This window comes from Psittacula echo (genome assembly GCF_963264785.1).
Source record: "Psittacula echo genome assembly, chromosome: 3".
In the NCBI taxonomy this organism is placed as follows: Eukaryota; Metazoa; Chordata; class Aves; order Psittaciformes; family Psittacidae; genus Psittacula; species Psittacula echo.
In genome coordinates this window covers 98,172,969-98,194,501 of record NC_137736.1, presented here as the reverse complement: position 1 = coordinate 98,194,501, position 21,533 = coordinate 98,172,969, and the positions used below count along the sequence as shown (strand labels likewise).

Genomic DNA, 21,533 nt, shown 5'->3' with positions numbered 1-21,533 from the left:
AATGAGAAATCCAACTACTACTCAGCAGTAGTTGAAAAAAAGAATCAATGCTTATTTGTGGAGCGAGGATTCTCCATTCTATGTCTTTACAGAAGACCCAGACAAGTTATTTAAAAAAAATAGGTAGAAATGGTTTTTTAAGTTCTAAAGAACTCAACACAAGAAAGCCTAGAATCTAAAAAAGTTACACTGTGCAGACGATCAGACACAAAAAAAAGTTACGACTTTTTTTCAAGTTCTACAGAACTCAGAAGCAATCCACCCAGAGATAAGGAACAGCATGTAATCAGGGCAAGTGAGTAATATATCATCATTAGTTTAAAAGAAATCTCTTTAAATAAAAGATGAACATCATCCACCAAAGCCCAAAGATTATGTATATCTCTTGGCACCACTTTCTAAATGCTGGTAATAGGCAGAAAAATACACATTTTAAATCTGTGATTCTTCTTGCCAAGAAGCAACATGGTTAGAAAGTCAATAGAATACCACTTACTTTGTTCAAATAACATGGCAGAAAGGCACAACCAAGCAAAGAGGAGATTTTAAACTGAGTGAAATGACCTTACTCAGTAAAACTTGAAAAAATTCCTTTTATTTTGTCTGATTTACTGTGATACCCAATACTAACTCTGTAACTATTCTGGGTTTGTGATGACTCACACAATTCCATCACTACATTGAGTTCTAATTCACTGGTTCACCACACTGAGTTCTGAGTTCATTCTAACTCAGAAATTGCCTAAGATGTTTTATATAAACATAATAATTTAATCCAGTCTTAGTTTCTTTATGTATATCTAAAACATTATTTCAGACTTTCACAACCTATTCCTTACAGGAATAGCAGCAGATACCCAGGACACACTACTCCGTTTCAGTTTCTAGAGCCATAATTAGCATTGCAGAGTGGCCAAAACTGCAGTATAGCAACAATACAGGAAGGCTTAAGAAACATCCTCAGTTGTTTAGAAAGCTGAGAATCAAGCCTTCATAGCTTGAATTTAAAAGCCCAAGAGATACTTTGCCCCTGCTCAAACCTCATTCTCAAAGATGAGATTATTATAGCTCCACTATTAGAGTTTTTATATACTCTACTGCAAAGAAACTGCTGATGTGACTGGCATTCTGAATTTGCTAGAAGAATAAGGGAAAGAAAGATTAATATTACTTGGTCTTTCTTTAAACAATTAGGCTTACATTTTGGCATTTACAATGAGCTGTATCTACAGCCAGTGAGTTTTTGCATTACCCTTCCAATAAAATGAAAAACGTAGTCAGTTTTTCCAGAAACACATAAAGTGCAGACAGAAAAAAGCTCTACATATTTGCAAATAAACAAAAACTGTGGCAAAGTTAAACTTACCTCAAATTTAAGTAAGTTAGCATTTGCAAGTTTACTATGGCATCTGGTATAATTTTAATACAATTGTGGTATAGATTTAGTGTTTCCAGGGACACAAAATGGCACAATTCCGTAGGAACCTCTGTTAATCTATTCTTGGATAAATCTGAAAAGAGAAAAAAAAGAAGGCACATTTGTTGAATCATCTGAAAGATATACTTTGAAAAGCTATGCTTCTTTATTAAAAGAAAGAAATAAATGTAATCCTACAGTGAGACAGCAAATTAAGTCAGTGTTTTTATTATGCAAAATAAAACTATTGCTAACCTTTACAATCTTGAAATGAAGCAGACTGAGTATAAAAGAGCAAACATCCAATTAAAATTCATTCAGTCTAATAAAAAGTAATTATTTGCAGGACTCAATATGCTGAGGAAATACTTGCAGACAGAATCAAGTACAGATTCCAAAGCTCACACAGTGTACCCAAAGATATAGTCAATACAGAGCTAGACATCTGCAAATAATAACAGTGGTTAGAGAAAGCAAACAACAAGGATTATATCCTTAATTTCTTTAAATAAATAGATTAAAAGTTCATTGGGTAACTCTTAAAACTGACCTGTATTTCCTAGATCTCAATCAACTATAAAATAGTGTTACCTATAAAAATGGTGAAGACCTTCAGGAATGGATCTAAGTACACAGAAGACAACAATGGATTCCAGTCCTACAAGTGAATGCTTGTACCCACAGAATGAAAGGTTTTGACCAGTTATTCATTCTTTCTCATTTTGAGCACACAGACACAAGGAAAATCAGTAGGAAGAAATATTACTGAGCTTTGTTCCCTTGCTACCACAGTATGAAAACTGTGGTATCATAATAATTATGTGAGCTCTAGTCATAAAAATAATAATGTATGCCAGCATTCAAATGAATTAACTGGGTTCAAAGAAATGTTGGAAGTGTTGCAGAACAAACATCACAAACAGAACAGATCATCACAAACCACAAAATTGCCACCTACCCATACCACGACCTGAAAAATGGTCACCTGTTGTATGTGGAAGGAATAGGAATGTACTTAGGCAAAAAAGTGAAACATCTGATGGGAAGGATACAAGGAAAGAGTAGAACTTAATGTTCTCCTCACTTCTTCACTGCTGCTATTTTAAGCCTCTTCCCCAGCCCTTCAAAGCCTATTTTGAAGCTTACTTTCTTAAATATGTAAAGGGAGAAGCATCCAAAATATAGCATGCATATTACCAGAGCACCAGTGATCTGCATCCTCTCTTTAGGGATATAAAGCAATTTTTAGCTTTTATGAACAAACAAGCAGACACCTGAAGATCTTTTTAACTTTTTTGGCAGTTCCAGACTTATCAGTTTGCTGTGCAGAGGCACAGCTTGAGAGCACAACTACTGTGAGTAGGAAGGTTTTATCATTTTTATTTTTCTTCCAGTCTCCTGCAATGCAACCTGAAATTCAGTGCACTATTCCCTTTGTCAGCTTTCACTTTGCTTTATCACGTTGCTTTCAACAAGAAGTTGGTTTCATTATTCCATCCTCTGCCAAGACAACACCAATGGCATGTGAGTGCAGTAACTGAGAACAGCCCTGCTGACCCAAACAGCAGTGTTGATGAAACTGATCATCTCAACCAAAATTATTCAGTTCTGAGTTAGCATATAACAGCAAATGCTTGCACTGCTCTGCTTCATCTTACAAGGCTTTGATGGCAGTTAGATGCCGAATTAACTCAGCTTCCACTTTCCTTCACTTCTGCAATTAAACTAAGGCACTCCCTATTTGAGTCAATGTTATCACTGTTTCAATGGAGCGAAAGCTTTTCAATGTTCTTCTGTTTTAGTGCTTTAATCCTCTACTGTTTTGTTTATTATGACAGCACTTGTTTACTAACATGGCATTCGAAAACAATTGCCACTGGTTCCCTCTTCTGCTGCCTTCCAAGCTATGTTTATTATCAGATATCAACAGAGGACTGCTATACTATAACATTTTGATCCATGCAGGGTATCTTCATATTTTACAGCTCAATTGCAAAGAAAATCTTCCCTTTTTTTAAACCACATTTTTCTGCAGTGACACTGCCACATTCATACTGCTCTTGCTTCATCCTTCAAAGGGGAATGAACAGCAAGATCCAGAAGAGTGAAGTGAACTTTAGGCCTAGGCTGCAGACAACCCACATGGTGCTGGATGGTACAGGGAGAGTAACACCTCATCCTTCTGATCCTTCTCAAGTGATACATACATCAAAAACTGAGAATACAAAAATGTTACTTCTTCTCAAGCTATTGAAACTGCAGCCTGCCATCTTAGAATCATATAATGGTGTGGGTTGGAAGGGATCTTTTAAAGGTCAGCTAGTCCACCCTCCCTGCATTGAGCAGGGACATCTTCAACTAGACCGGGTTGCCCAGAACTACATCCAGCCTGACCCTGAATATCTCCAGGAACGGGCACATCTACCACCTCTATGGGCAACCTTAATTCTACTTCCATGCCTGCTGTCATTTATCTTCTTATTGAATAAAAGGAATTGTTGACACAACATTTGACTTACCCTTGAAAAATGCTAGTGCCTTAAAGAAGTGGAACAGCAACTAAATTGACCCTGCTCCTACAGCAGAGATTAATGTGACAGTAAAATGCTTTTCTAATTATTTTTTTTATTACTACCCTTTGTTCTCAAGGGCCTTAACTCTGTTAATCTGATGAAGGACAAAACAAAAACCATGTAAATGATAATAGACAAATTCTTTCCTGTCTTCCTCAGGACCATGTGTTACAGGACACACTACATACGCAACAAAGGAAGTCAATTATTTGTTACTGTCTAGTTTAAGATCATTTCAACACTGGCATCTATTGTTTCTTCCTAAATAATAATGATTAAAAACCCCACAATATAGTCACAGAATAAAGCAGAAGAATAAAAACTATACTTAGCAGAAAAAGGGGAAGTTTGCTACTATAGTTTACTGATAAGAGGTACCATTAATAGCAAATCTGAATGTCTTCAAGAAACAACACTGGAATGGAATCTGACATACAGAATGCTCATCACAGTTTTTAACTGGGGCAGCAGTTTTGTGGGTTGTTTTTTTTTTTTTTCCCCAAAAAAACAGACTTTCCTGATCAAATGGGAAGAAGAAAAGAGATTGGGTTTATTCAAGCCTAGAATGAATGGGAGCCTCTGAACATGATACAGCTGTGATGAAAGCATATCAGATTTCATGTGTCTTTGAAAGTTCCATACAGAAAAGCACATCTTTAGAAATGAAAAGGAGAACAGTCTGCATAATAATTTTATGAGGTACCTTAAAAGCATATACAAACATGTACAGAAACTCCTCAACTTACTGTACCTTACAATTAGTCTGTACATCTTTCTAGTTTACTCAGCTTTTTAAGTTCTAGAATAAAACACAATGGTTAAGCGCTAATGAAACTGCAGAACCTTTTGAAAAGACTGAGGAAAACAGTAGGCCTGTATCTTGTTTCTGTCAGAATTCATAAATTTTCTGGAAAAAAAAAATTTTTGCAAAGGCTTTCTTGGCCTCATTATTTAGGGAAAAATACAAAAACTGGAATTTTAAACCACTTCTGAAAGTATTTTAAAAATCTAGACATTTGTTGGCAAACCTGCACTTACTGCAATTTTTTTCACTCTACACTTCCTACATCACTAAGCTACACATCCCCCTTGCTTCATTAATTTGAAGAATAACACTTCAGGGTTATAAATAATAATGAAGTTACTGATACAGAAATGGAAATGAACAGAAGGATGGACTTTGCTGGTGTTTTAAAGAATTTTTATTAATTTGCTTATAGTACCTAACACAAACAAGATCTAATTAATTAATGAATCTATGGTAGCAGAAATACATTTCATGGTTGTCAAGACAGCATAGGTACTTTTCACCTAAGGTGAAAAATAGGTAACGCAAGTATTAACAAAGGGCCCATACACTGGAGCAAGCTTTTTGTTTTAAATGAAACATACTATTCATTCATTATTTGTGACATCAAGGCATTTTCAAACTACATCTGGCTTTGCTTCATCTTTTTCTGCCAAGAATAAGTGTTAAAACTCCAAAATAAAGTAACAGAACACAAAAAAATAAGCCAGCCAGCTTAGAAAAATATTAGATAGACTCTTGATCTCTAAAAGCGTCAGCACAATTCTGGTGTAACGACATGACTTTTGTATGAGAAATGTTACTATGTTGGAAACTAGACAGGAACTACACAAAATAAGCACTTCCTTAGCTGAGAGCAAACAATAAAAAGCAAAAACTCCAGACTGGTAAATAAGCATTTAACAGAAGACTCCAATCCTTGTTTAAGTGACTGACACACTACATGGTCAGGGTCCACACTGCCATCATGTCAGTAAATAACTGACTCCATCCTCAGGGCAAAAGCTTTCAATTCCTATAGCTCTAAATGTATCTACCACTGCTGATAGGACTTTTCTGACCTCATGCTTTACAGGCAGATTACCAACTGCCACTATAAATATATGCATAAGTATAAATGACTGCTACTGCAGAACCCAAAATAGCATTGTCAAAATAACCAGAATAATACCAGAAGTCATATAGTTATGCTTCTTTCAGTAGTTACCAAGGTGCTCCAATTTTTGTTCCTTCCAGTTATTAATATATTAAATATAAGTTGTTAATATTTTAAGTAAAAATTTCAGACTTTCATGGAAGAGCTAAACAATTTAAGCCTTTAAGTCAGAACATTCTTTAAATAAATATACATATGTACTATTACATCACAAATTTTTTCCAAGAATTCTAATGAAAGCAGATTATCAAAAAGCAGTGATTTGCAACTTTCAGATTAGAGAAAAATTCACTATACATTTATACTTCTAAAGCAATAACCTAAATACACAAAAGTTGAAATTATGCAAGGAAGAATTTACCCACTATGTAGCAGGAAATTTTGTACATATATATCTGTGTGTGCATACAGATACATATAAAGGAAATATCTGTATTTGAATTGGGAGTCCAGAAAGCAAGAAATTGCATGGCAAAAAAGCCACCCAAACAACCTCAGCTCCAGCCCACCAAGTTCCTATTTTTGTTATCTTCAGCACTTACTGAATAAAAGACAGGAATTATTTTGAAGAAGCTATTTGCATTTGTATTAACGTACTATTCACGGTATTTGAATGAGATGTCTGAATTGTATTTGACAAAGGACAGAAGCAATTCACTGTAACAGCCTAAAAAGTTCAGCCCTAATTTCAAGGGAGAATGCTAGGAAATACATAGAGACATCTATACATGAATGATACAACTGTATGGAGCTTTGACTTTATACTGTAAGTTACTCATATTTTTATTTAGCTTTTAGGAAGCCTATATTTCCATATGAGCTAGGTATATCTTCACTGAAGCCACCAATTGGTGGCACTGTATCTCAGACAAGTTTTGAAGTAGCTACTTAAGCCTACCTCTGACCTTTGGCTACACTGTATGGTATCCATACTTGCCTTGGCAAAGGAGGCAAGTGATCTATCATCAATGTCACTGTGCTTATCACCATAAAATAGTCAACGATCTCCAGGAAGAAATGACTTCATTCTAGCCTTTACCCATTTTTCTCCCCTTAAATGGTAGGAAAATGCATCATTCTGTAGACAAATGCTATGCATTAGTCATGAAGACACTGTAATGCAATTAGAAAGTGCTATATCTTTTAAGATATGCCCTACAACTTGTCATTACCTTGCATAGCTGCATACCTTGTCTCAGCTACTTGCCCTCTCTACCTGCCAGTATCAATGAATAATGTCCTGGATGTACTTTTACTGCACAGCTTTTACTGTAGTCAGCAACTTCTACTGACAGTGATGCTACATGAACAAAAAAGAGCCAGCAGAGACCTCCACTGACTCTGGCATCAAATGCATTCTGGTTTTTACATGGCAGTTATGCCACAAAGAATGCATGGCATTTCTTCACTAAGAGACATTTCTATTTAAGTTATTTAGCAGACAGAAGAACACGTATGAGAAGACAAAGAATGCCCTAGAAAGTAAAAACAATTCTACTTCCATATAAGAAAAAAAAATATATAGTAGTGCATGGACTCAAAGTTTTTCATTCTGAAACTGCCATTTCTAACAGACTGAGAAAAAAGTAGCCCCAATGCTGACTCCCAAGAAAGTTATCAGTACTGCAATAACATGTAACAATTACATTTAGACACTGATCAACATTACTGAGTCTAGATGTACAACTGTTGACTCAAAACATGTAGAAAGTGCATCTATCCCAGGCAGCTGGACATAAAAATGTACAGATGCTGCAAGAATAATATTTTGAACAGAGTTTGAAGACACTGCTGTTTCACACACTTGCTAAGCACTACTTTTTGGAGCACTGTCAGCATACTTTCCTTTTGCATCTGCTTCCATTGTTAAGAATTAACATTAAAAATCTCTCCACCTCAAAGCCGCAGACAAAATGTAGCAAAATTCAGTGATCATGTATTTTTGTACCAGTTTTTCTTATCATTGCTACAATTTAACATATTAAAAATTTCTCCTTTACCACTGTGTAGATGAGTTCTCCAATTCTTCCCTATTCAACATCTTGACATTACAGTATATGTAATATGTGGGCAAGTGAAAGATCTAACACTAGTGATATACAACACAACACTGTCTTCTCTGTGTCACTGATGGTCAGAATAAACACAGTTTCTTACTCAAAGTTACAACCGTAATAATCACCATACATATTCACCACGATTATCGAGGGGACCTAAATGTGCGGTTTAGAGGAAGGAAATAAAGCAGGACAGAAGGAAACCAGGAGGCTGACGGCAGCATGTCATACAGCCTGGCAGAGCTGTCACCACTAGAGGGGGTCCTGATCTCATAGACCTGCCCAACACACTGTAAGGGTGTTTCTGTAACTGCTTCCTTCTTTTAAGGTAGGAAAACGACAGAAATAGGAAAGTACACTTTACAAACACACACCCCCCGGCACTCCTCTGAACCTACTGCCCCAACGCATTTTTCAAAATATGACAAGTGAGGCAACTGATTTGCAGCCATAACTGCAGGAAGCAAATGAATACACTGATAGCTACTGGGGTTAAGCCCCCCCCAAAAAAAAAAAAAGCTGTTGTGGAACAATCACTCTGAAGTATTTTTCTCCGGCCTTCCTTCAGATGATGTAAGAATCTCATGTCTCCTTGAGCTCTCTTATAGTACAGCAATAGCAACATTTGGCCTATATCAAACACAAGTGGAATTAAAAGCTAACTCATTCCACCCCAACAACCTCATCTACTTTATTCCATCTATCACTCCATTACAGAATACACCGTTTAACTTTTCCACAGTGCCCTGTAACCTCCCAGTAAAGCACAGCTAAGCAAAGAAATGTGCATTCTACATTTCTTCTCAGGTAGTGCACTAACCAGCATGAAGCAATCCAAGAGCATAAATTAGCTCTCCCAGCTACTGAAACTTTGAGCAAATGTCACTTCAGGGGCTTTTGCTTCCTCTGGGTGAAATAAGGGTGGGTGAAGGAGGGAGCAAAAAGGTACCATGTTCTCATGATTAGCTCCATGGCACACTCCATTACAAGCAGACAAAGGAAATGTCTCTACAGGAAATGGTCAAAACAATAATACAAGCCTGGAAAAATAAAGAGAAGGTTGATACAACAGTATGCCTCGTTACTGCACCTGCCTTTAGGTGCCAACATAATGCATCTAAATTTCTCCTTTATTTCCTATTTCTCTCTCTTTAGGGCAACAACACTTTGGCATTAAGACTGGCAGAAAAAAATGGGTCCTGAAGGGACTCTGTTTACATACTGAAAATGAACTTGGTGTGGAAGTGCATAAGACTTCTTAAAAACTATACTGTAAACCAATAGGATTCTTCCTGCAGATCTCCATGTCAGTATGAGCAGATTTGGGACTGTGGTGGGTTGATCTTGGTGCCCACCCAGGTGCTCTATCATCCCCCTTTCAGTAAGACAGGGGGGAGTTAACACAATGAAAAAGCTCATGGGTGGAGGTAAGGACAAGGAGCTCACTCACCAGCTACTGACAGACAACACGGACTCAACTTGGGAAAATTAATTTATTGACAATTAATAAGAGAGTAGGATATTGAGAAATAACAACAAAACTAAACCCACCTTCCCCCATTCCCCTTTTCCCAGGCTCACCTTCACTCATGACTGTCCTACTTCCTCCCCCAGACACATCCTCCACTACTGGCACAGGGGAACGGGAGTTGTACTCAGTCAGTAAGTGTTCTATCTCTGTCACTCCTTCCTCCTCACACTCTTCCCCTGCTCCAACATGGGTCCCTACCATGGGTTAGTCTTTCATGAACTTCTATATGGGTCTGTCCCATGGGCTGCAGTTCTTTCAGAACTGCTCCAGCATGGGACCTTCCCATGGGGTGCAGTCCTTCCAGAACAGACTGCTTCAGTGTGGGTCCCCCACAAGGGTCACAGGTCCTGCCAGAAAACTGCTCCAGCATGGGTTCCTCTCCACAGATCACAGCTCCTGCCAGGAATGTGATCTGTAGTGTGGGGTCTCTACAGGCTGCAGCTTCCTTCAGTGCACATCCATCTGCAACAGTGTAGGGTCTTCTACAGGCTGCAGAAGAACAACCTGCTTCACCATGGTCTTCTCGACAGGCTGCAGAGTAATATCTGTTCCAGCACCTGGAGCACCTCCTCCCATCCTTCTGCACTGACCCTGACATCCGCAGAGCTATTTACCTCGCATTTTTTGCACTCCTTTCTCATGCAGCTGCATGCAAGAAAGCTTTTTCAACTTTCTCTTAACTGTGTTATCACACCATTGCTGATGGGCTCTGCTTTTGGCCAGCAGCAGGTCTGCCTTGCAGCTGTCTGGAATTGACTTTGTCTGACATGGGGGCAGCTTCTGCTGTCTTCTCACAGAAGCCACCCCTTCAGCTCCTGTTACCAAAATCCTGCCACATAAACCCAGTGCAGGCACCCAATTACTTGTATCACGAGGTGGAAAAAAATATCACGTAGCAAACACCTTCATCAACAGAATGACTTTTAATAACATGTGGTATGAAACCCAATTCATGGGCCATGAATCATTCCTTCTCCCATGCCTTCTGCACAACAGGGAGGTTACAAGTCATTAATTTTCACTCCTTAATAAACCTATGGATTGTATCACTCCAGTATTGTACCACTCATCCTCAGCAGGACTTAAATACTTCAGGCGTTTTCTCAGACGCATATAATAATAAGAAATAAGAAATGTTTGCCAAACTCTAAATACTTCAGAAACTGTTCTTCACTATTTTCAGCCTTTATAGTAGGTTGATGAAGAACACTGGAGAAACCAAAACTGAAGTGTTCACATCATACACTATCCAGCTGAACACCTTTACTGTATCAAGCTATATTTCTGTTGTCTGCATGAACTGTTCATACTGGCACATTACAGAAAATTTGATAGCAAACATCCACCCATATGAAAGCAGGACCTTCCTTAGTGCCTTTGGGAGTGAAAAAAAACCCTAGAAGTATACCTTGATACTGAAAAGTCCTCAAGATTAGCTTCAGCTGTCACGATACACTTTAACTGTTCACATGGAATGTGGGCTATAAGGGGCCTTCCAGATATATTAGAGACTTCTCAGAGGACTGAAACTTGGATTACGAAATCCTTTTCTAAAAGAAGAATAGTGACCACAGCTTTCACCAAATTCAAAATAAAAGTTTAAAAAGGTGTAAATTGTAAATGTGTGTATATAAGCACACAGGCACACAACCTTATTTCCGGTCAAGCAACTTATTTCTATCTATAGGAGAACAGGGAAAGATGTGAAACAAAAACATGAATTACATTCTACCCCAAAGATGGTGGTGAACTGCTGCATACATTTAGTTTCCTCTATTATGAATCTCTCATTTCAGCCACAGAGATCTTTCTTAAAGCTGTCTACTTTGGAAACCAACATCTTCCACTTCCACAGGGGAATCCCCCATGATGCAATGAAAACAGCAATCTAAAACCTCTTCCAGCCCACAGACAACACTACCAGAAGGAACAAGCTTAATGCAATGTCAAAGGTTTTTTTCACTTCATTCTCTGTTTTAATGGCATTATTATTTTTCCTCAGGCTGTGGAGTGAGGACATTATTTATGCTGTGCATTATCTACCTCGGTGACCTGCTCAAAAAGGAGTTACCCCGCATCTACCATCTGGTAGAAGTAGCACATAAACCAGTTTCTGCGAAGCAGCCCACTTGCCTTCACTATGGAGATGATTATTTTTCACACCTGACAAACTAAAACACCAGATTTGTTAATTTTTAATTCATTTTTATATGTGAACTGTCTCACATTCTGTAAGAAAATGCTATGAACAGGAAAATGAACAAAAGTTATTTGACCCTTGGGTATATCAAAGACATGTGGGCATAGATATGAAAAAGCTACCTGATGCTAATTTACGGTGACACAGAAAGCCAAGTATTACTCATCTAATCACTTCCCGTTCTGGCTGCCCATCTCCCACAGATGTCAGGGTTAATCTACCTTATCCACATTATTCACATGCACGTCTCCCACAATGGTTCTTGAAGTCAGCACAACATAATTGTAACAGTTTATCAACACAAATCTGTTTTGTACCATCAAAGCTGACTTACAGTATATTGAGCACATCCTTAAACAATGAACTAATTATATGGCCATTACACAGGAGGTACAACATTTGAAAGAAACACTTCAGACTTCTAAGCAAAACAGGAATTTGTGAAAACATTACTAGAGGCTGAGGTACCAGGAAAGAAAAACCTAGAATAAACACATTAAATTGTAATAAATAACCAAAATTTGGATGGCTGTTCCCAAATATAGAAAGAAAAAGAACAAACAAACAAACAAAAATAGAAAGGCTTCCTCGCGAAAGCAAAATAAGCACCGTACATACTGTCTCTATCCTTAAAAGACCCAAACTGAAAACCACTTAGCTGGAGCCGCTAGAACTATAGACCTATAAATTTTGTACCAAGATCTCTATCCTATGTAACGGTTCCCATGGCTCGCTCTTAAGTTTAAGACAATGTTTCTCAACCTTCTAATTTTCTTTCCTTCAGAATCAAAGAACCTTGCCTTCTTTGGAGAAGGCAAAACCAAAACAGATTTCTCAGCCAGTATGCTGCTTGTTGGTCAGGGAAAGGCTGTGTTTGATGGATAACACATGCAACTTCTTTGTTATTTTACTTGTTTTAACAAGTCATAGTTTATATCAGGATTTTAATCTGACATCTTTATGAGAGATGTCAAATACATACACTGCAAAAAAATTGTGGCTGGAAGTAAAACACACACCCACACCCTCTGCTTATAAACAATCCAGCATCTGTGACTGGGCAGGCAGAAACCACTTGATATTTGCCATAATACTTGCTGGGGGACTCGGGTGAGAAGAAGCCAGTAGGCATCAATGGCACTTGCGAGTCAGTCTGCAACCACAGGTAAACATCCGTGCCACTGGTATGTAACAACTGCATGGCAATGCACGTTATGAAGGGACAAAAGAATGTTTCCTTCTGGTCTAATTTTCCTTAATTTTGTTTTATTTTTTGGTAAGGACAAAGACTTCTGAGATGCACAAAGTGACTAATGCTCATCTATACAGTCTACTGAGTCTGGCCTACAATTCCTGCTCCTGGTGCAGATTCATTTCTACTTCTTTAATAACTGATTTTTCAGACTGCCTTTCAAGAAGCCTGATTTCCACATGCTAAGTATTACAGTGATATTTTTCCCTAAGAATCCTTTTAGATTGAGTTCTCCGAGGTCTAATGCTGAAGAGCCTACAAGGGCTAATTTATTCAGGCTCAAATGAGACCCATATAGGTAGATAATAAATAAGGAGTTCTATGAAAAGCAGATGGACAGCATTATTTTCCTTTAGTTATCACAGCCTGATGAGTAGAAGAAAAGTGTAGGTCAGACCTATTAGATCTCAGATTTAAAAAGTCCAGTGACTGTAGTGTTACATATATATATATATATATATATATATATACACACTCTTGTTATATTAAAATGAAACAGTTGGTGTTAAATTGCCCTGTCAAAAGAAAAATAGTCTTTGCTATCCAAGCTGTGAACCTGCTCAAATCAGTGACAAATAACAGTTTGATATACGTACTACTGCAGCCCAGGTCAGGTTTTACGAAAAGAGGATTCAAGCCAAAAGCTTCAGAACTAGAACTTGGAGATTTGGGGAGTACACCTTCAACTGTGGGAGATTAAAGTACAAAAGATTTTACTAAGTACTTCTTGGCTTGGCTTGCCTATCCAGATATACATTTAGAAAAACCTTTACTACAAGATGAACTGCTCATTTTTAACAGTTTTCCACCAATACAGATGCTGAACCTGCTAATCTTGTACTACCACTGCTATTACTCAATGGCTAAACTTCCACTCATATTGTGAACTCCAAGTCATCAATTTCAGGTTAGTTCCATTTTGAAGTAATTAATGCACTGCAAAACTCACTAATTGCTGAGATTTTTAACTGAACCCCCTTAAACATTCTGACTTAACAACAAATATTATTCAACTGTATTCTCATCAAATTCGTTACTATACAGGTAAAGTGATCCATTGATAATTTAGCCAATTTTGTCACCTTTCAGGCAATATTAAAAATATTCATATCAGGACTTTGACTCTTACCAAATGCACTGTCATGACTCAGTATTTGAGTGTCAAATACTGAGTGATTCATGCCTAGTGAGAATAGGTTCTATCTTCTGAAAGAACTGTGGTTTTAATAGAAAAATTGCACAGCATTCTGTTCATATTACAACTTCTTTTCTGCAAAAGAAAAGCAACAGTCTTATATTCTTACCTAACTCCCAATTCAGCCTCCTTTTACTCAAAAAAGGAAGAAAAAAAGTCCAAGAGTTCAGAACCACCTCTAAAATTTTCATTCAGACTCCTTCCAAAATTGGCTACTCTTTGTGACTGATGAGCATACTTCTCAGCTCTCAAGCCTTCTCTCTCTTCCTCTTCAAAAATTTGGATAGGAAATTCATTGTTTTGGGAGGAACTCTCAGAGAAGCACTAGCAAATATAAAATTATAAATGCATTTTATTTCTGGGGAAAAAAAACAACAAAGAAAGACTCTGTTCATCCAGAAATGATGAATCATTTCAACAAACAACACCTTTTCTGAAGAGATGGCATTACCACATACCCCATGTGCTTTCTCTGCTTACTTAATGGAAGTCTCAACTCTGAAGTTTGTTTATTCAAGATTGACACAGATAGCAGAAAATCAACTCTTAACAAAAAGCTTCTAATGTGGCTTGTGCTGAGCCCTCTGCCAGCACATCTGCAGATATCCTGATGGTGCTATTCGGAAGACTACGTTATCACAAAGTTATATACAGGGTAAGATATTGCACAACTGTTGCACTATAAATTACCAGTTGATTCATTTTCTGTATACAACAGTATTTGATTTCACAGAAAGCTAGTTTTAACCATTGACTGAGAACAGAAATATCTATTGTATAGCATGCTTTTTTAACAAATAGAAAAGGTTAAAGGGTTGGTGAAACTCTGTTAACAGTTAATTTCTGCTTTTAAGTCAAGCACCTTAAGATTTTAAAATGCCCAAATGTCAGCAAGCTTAAGATATATTCTATCAAGGTCTGCTATATCATCTGAAATCTTTTGCCAGAAAAATTTGTAGATAATGAATTCTCCTACAGCTCTCTCCAATGCCTTACATGCAAGGGGCTTGTTTCTTACTCTGCAGCCTACTTTCTATACCATCTATCTATAGCAGCCCTCTATCTAATAAAACCATTCACAATATGTAAGGCTAAGGACGAAGGCTGTCCTTTTAATAGTTCCTCCCCTTATCTTTTCCCTGTGATATATTCATGACAACAGTATCTTCTCCCAGACATTTTTCTGCAAAACTAATAAACAAGCCAGATTCTTCTAGTTTCCTCTTGTTACAGTTTTCCTGACCATGCAAGTAGACCTTTTCTGCACCTGTTTCAGTCTCGAGTTATATTCCTTGACCATGAAGGAGACATAACTCTCTGTAGGAAGATTAGGTTACACCACTGCGACATGTAACACCATTAAGGATGTCTAGCCCCTATTAAAATACATCTTCTGATACAGCCTCAGGACAAAATCAGATGCTTAAGATTTGTCATAATGGCAGCTTGAACCATCTTTACAAGTGTCATATCCAGGGTTTCTTCCTTTATAAGTGATGAACTCAACTTAAAGCAGACACCTCACTTTCTGACTCTTTAATAGATGCCTTTCTTCTGGACATTCATAGAGCAATGAATGCTTCCAACACTAAATAGACCCTCTATGTTGTCGTAAGTCTGTGTTCTCACCACAAAGAAATAAAAGTGATTAAGAAACACAAAAATGGCTGAAAAAAAAAAAAAAAAATACCCCTGACATTAGAAAAGTTTGTTTCTATAACAAAGTTTCCTGTCTCAGAAATGTTACCTAAAATTAAAGAACAAATTAGAGAAATAACCACCACCAAAAAAACCGAACAAGCTTCTGCTAACAAGAAATCTTTAAGCACCAGCAATGTCTATTAGAGGTTCATAACAGTACAGTGCTATGCAAGCTTAAGCATATCTAGCATTACAACTCTCTATTTTAATTCCAAAGAAAAAAGCTACAATGCTTTAGTAAACTAACTCAATAACGAGACCACCTTTATCAATGGACTATTTGGAAACATATGCTTATTGCCATTTGTTACTAAGTTTGCCTAGGTATACTTTTGGAAGCATCTAAAAATCTTGCTCACACCCTTCCCTCCCACTAATACATCAGCCACATCTTAAGCAACATAAAAAAAAATACCCCAGTTCTTTATACTTCCCACAAGCAAAGCTCTTCTTAGAGGTTAAATAAACTTCTAAAAAATGAGGTTGTTTAGGCTTATTTTAGGGTTTATTCTAGTGGTTAATGAACCTCTAAAAAGAGGCTTATTTAAACAAATGTCTTTTACAGCATATAAACTCTTGAAACAATTATGAAGAGATCGAACTTACTTTAATAAAGTATGTGGGCATTACACTTGTGGGACAGTCTTCTGATGTGAAATTATACCAGTCATTTGTCAGCATCTCCCAATCAATGTCAACAACTCTGAGGTACATACTAGCATTTTCATTTCATGTTGTGTCATTCCCAATGCAACAGAATGCATGGAAACCACCTCAACAGCTACAGAAACTTCATTTTGTTATCCCACTCTTCTTCTTTTACTAAAAAACAAGAAAAGCCTCTGTGAGGAGGCAAGTTAAATTATAAGTCTAGACACTGTAGCCCCATTCCAAGAACATCCAGAGGGATCTTGCCAGGCTTGAGAAGCGGGACAGTGCAAACCTCATGAAGTTCAACAAGGCCAAGTGCAAGGTCCTGCACCTGCATCAGGGCAATAACAGTGTAAACTGTGTCTGGTTTAGGGGAAACCTGAACAAATTAAGAAGAAACACAAACAAACAAACAACAAAACCAAAAAACCCAACCAACAAAAACACAAACAAAAGAGATTGCCTTCTACAAGTAAGACTTCCTTATTTTAAATAGCTATAAGAAGGCTGGTCTAAGGTGTGGGGGTTTTAATCCCTTTATAATTATTATACTTTTTCTACAGTAGATATTACTATAGTCTAAATGCACTAAAACTGTTTTTGTTTTCTTTAAAAGAAAGTAAATTTCAACACAGATATTGACTGTTACAAGAACAGTCTGGAAAAAGACTGGAACAAGAAAACAGAACAGAGGAAATGTCAATCCTCGCATACACTACACTTGTAAACAAACATGTGAAAAAAACCCTCTCAAAAGCACCAGTATCACTAACTTGTTAGCCTAAATATTGTAAGTATTATTATTTCACAATATTATACATATGTGTTCACATGAAAAAAAAAATAACACTCCTTAAGCACAGAAATAATTACTTGAAGTCTCTGTTAAAATAAATTTCATTTCTTTTGGCATATGAACATAAAGCAACTGATAAAAAGCATATCAACTGAGTTGCCTCAAGCTGCTCCTAGTTGTAGACAATGGAATTTATTGCCAGCGGGAGCAGTCTACATTTTTTTAAATTGTTTCTGCATTCTCTGTATACAGATTGTCAAATTTGCATGTGGTAGACTCACGTCATTTCCAGCTGCTCTTTGGTCCTTACTGTTTTGCATCAACATATAACAACCTTCAGTACAGCTTATTGAAACTTGGCCACTGATCAGCCACAACTAAACACGCAAAACCTCTCTCCCAGTCATTAGAAAGTATAACAAGTAAGAAATAAAGCCTTCCTTTGACAGCCAATAGCAGCTTTCACAGCCCAATTTGGAGAGCTTAAGGTCTCTTCTAAGCCTTGAAGTTCATTTAAACTAATGAAGCAGTATTGTGAAGTGCCTTTTTCTACAAGCCCTTCATCAATTTTAAGCCATATACTGATTTTAAGAAGTATTATAATCAAAACCTTGTAATGATAAATGAAACCCCAACCAAAACCAAATGACTGAAGTAGGTTGGAAAGGCCAGAGTTGTAAAAGATTAACGTATCCTCTCCAAGTCCAATGTGTAGGGCTCACAGGATTTACTTTTCATGCCTATTTTGTAATTGTCTGGGACTCTGATATCTCCCTACCATGCAGGGACACATATGCCAGGGCAAGAGGTTGAGGGTCTTTCATTCCACTCTTGGTCCAAGCAGAATCTGCATTTTGATTTATAAGTGTCTGCAGATTATAGAACTCCATTTTTCATTTCATACCAGCACTATACTGAGGGATTCCTCTCCAGGACAGTTTCTAACTCACCAGTGATTACCCAAATATTTTCAATAGAGCAACATAGTCCACTAATATTTTCATAGAACGTTGCAAACTATTCTAAGTCTGAAGACAAGGGAAGTTGTCCAAAATACTAAAAAATTTCATAAAACTTCACAAATGTGCTCTTTTATGCTTCCAGGAACTGCTAAATCATATACAGATGAAAGTGACTGCCCATATGAACACACTATACAAAGTTCAGAAATAATTGTTAATGCCTTCACTTTAGATCACAATCAGTAGCTGATTTACAAGAATGAAAACAAGACTGTTATGGTAGATAGTTTTCAACTCAAACTTCTGGCTTATTGTGCAAGTCCATTCAAAGTGGTGAGTTCATAAGGGAAAAAATGTTAACTGTGATATTAATAGTAATACTGTAAATACATTTATTCACAGACCATTGAACTGTCTCAGCTGTTGCTTTGAATGCTTAAGCACATAATCCAAAGCAAACACTTATGGAAAATGAACAACTCAAGAGAAGTAAAGAAGATGGAAGCTCCTGAGACTGCTTAGATTCAGTAGAGGCAAAGAAATAACAAAAAAAATATACTGCTTTTTAGTTTACACTGAATGAGTAACTTCATAAATTAACACTGTACTATACTATTTATTCCCTATAGAAAACAAACTTCAGCATCCCTACCCTTGCTGGCAGTATGTTTGAAGTTGTTTAGACATAATACTTATTACAACTGAATCCAGTAGAACGAATTCAAACCATATTGGCATCAAATGCGCCCAACCATCTAAATTGCTCTAACTGGGAATCCCAAAAAGAACATTTTGAGTTCCTGAATTGTCTGTGTAAAACTGAAACTTCAGAGTACTGAAATTAAAAATAACATCACAGAAATCTAAAACAAATTGTTCCACAGGTGTTTAAGAATGCAAATTAAAAAATAAAACACACTTTTAAATAATTATCAGAGGAAGAAGCTGCATATAACATTTCTTTTTCTTATCATTCCAGCACAGTTTAATCTTACAACTGAAAAATTCCCCCCTACATCATTTCCAGCAATGTCTTTTACCACTACATTAAAAAGACTTTGTTTATCCACCATGAACTTAGTTCCAAAAAAGTGAAAAGTTAGGATTGCCTCAACATTCCCCTATTAGAAACTGTTCCAATTGGTAAGAGGATTTTGTGTGTGCATGCATGCAAGTCAATAAAAGAGCAGATCACTAGGCTTTATTCCTCTAGAATAAGAGGAGGGAAAAAAAGGGCATTAGTTGAATGAGAAGGTGTGATAAAGTCATCAGGGTCAGATCGAAGAGGTTTTAAAATCTTCTCTCTTTCTAAGTGAGTGCAGCTTTTAACATTTTTTTGCAAGCTGTAAAGTAATTCTACCCTGATCAAAGGGAGAACCTAAGAGCAGCTGTTCAACTGTAAATATATATGTAAATGTATATTCTTGGTAAGTCAATAATACTGTTTGCATTCTTTAAATAAAATAGTGACAGGCTAGATCATGACCTTAATAAGCATTGATAATACTACACTTCTCATGGCTGGAAAGACAAAGACCAAGTGAAACGCTTTCAAATGACACTGAGTAACCAGTGCTACAAAGGAAGATGAATGAAGCATGAAAATAAGTCATATGGGGGTAGAAGTTTAACTTATCAAATAATGGGGTTTAAGGCATGGGAATATAAAGTCTTCATACAACAATGCAAAAGAATAGAATATAAAGTTCCCAGAAAAATTGAAAGCATGTTAGAACATCAGCATTGTTTGCAGTATGCTTAATGGTTTTCTATACCCTTAAAGATGTATTCAGTAAGAAAAGTTGGATGACATTTTTCCACTCTTTTCCTAAATTTTATGTTGCTTCAGAGGATTGAGTTTCCGAGTTATAGTAGAAAGAGCAGCACAGTGCTTAATATCAATTGTAAAAGTAATTGAAGCATTCAGAAAAGCAAGCAAGGAAGGAAGGAAGCAGGAACAGACAACTATGCCACAGTAAATCTATGGAGCAGTCTATTACGTAGACTACAAGTAGTTCTAGCAGCTACTTTACCAAAAGAATATGGCCAAAACTAAAAATGTCAAAGAGAAAAAATAATAAAAAAAGCTTTGGAACGATTTCCATAAAAGACAAGATTGAGTTGTTTAAGATTCTTTAGGCTGGAGATAACCTTGTGGAAAAGACATGAGTGTTAAAGTCAGGACTGGAAACAATATACCCAAACTTTCTGAAAGAAATACCCACTGAGGACTTAAGAACAAAGGCGACACTTCAGCCTCATGAAGTCCCTTAACTGCAAAATCTTTTAAATTCGCCGTGTGTTCTGGGGAGGTGAGAGCACACAATAAACTAATTGGAACTCTTCCCTAGGCACACACTAGGGGCTGAGACAGGCTACTGGGCTTCTGCTACAAGCTCTTCTCTTTCATCAAAAAGTTCACATGAAATTAAAGCCTGCAAAAATTCAGGGCAATGCTTCTGTTAAAACTGTTGACTGACTGTAGTATGTTATGATTACTGACTAAAGTTCACTGATTTACCACAGTATCTTTGCTGCACAACAATGGAAAGCAAAGCTACTCCTTGCTATTTCATTGCACAGATCATACTTTTGCCATTTCACTATGTCACCTACACAGCAAAGCGGGTATACAGCACTTTAAAATTCAATGTCAAAAGTATTTTATAGTTAAAGGAGACATATAATAACTCAAGACTTTAAACACAATACATTTTGCATGCATGACAGCTTCATATTTTAAGATGACAGATAAATAAAAAGAAATAGAACTTCCAATGGAAAATGGTTGCAGCCATTCTTGTCAACATAATGATCACTTTTGGTCTGAATGGAACAGATATGCACTCTACTAAAAAAAGATTGGAAAAAGACCTTCATATCCCAGCAATATGCTCATTTAATAAGATAAGCATTATTGTTTTAGGGGCACATCAGTATAAAAAATGCTACATCCACATACAGAAGAACTGTTTACATTCTGTGAATATCTAACATCCAGCAATACATGAAATCCTATGCTAAAATTCCCAGTTTTGTGGGACTCCAGCACAGGACTGCAGTTGAGACAAAAAAAAGCACTTACTTTGTTCAAATGTCTGATTGAGCAGTTGAGGTGCTTTTTCCAAAATTCCCCTTAAATTACCCATGATAAGGTAAAATATTTTATTCAATTAATTCAGCAATTTCACTTATGAAAATGATGACCCTGAATCTAATACTTAAGGGAACACT

At 36.8% G+C, this 21,533-nt stretch overlaps 1 protein-coding gene across 4 annotated transcripts in view; it reads right to left on the bottom strand.

Moving 5' to 3' along the window:
• LRCH1 (leucine rich repeats and calponin homology domain containing 1) overlaps nucleotides 1-21,533 on the bottom strand; it is a 123,634-nt gene that overhangs the window by 62,276 nt on the left and 39,825 nt on the right. For all 4 annotated transcript variants that reach the window (XM_080612862.1, XM_080612863.1, XM_080612864.1 and 1 more), the window contains one exon: nucleotides 1,367-1,511. In XM_080612862.1, the coding sequence (XP_080468988.1) occupies nucleotides 1,367-1,511 (145 nt within the window). The remainder of the gene's footprint in view (nucleotides 1-1,366; nucleotides 1,512-21,533) is intronic.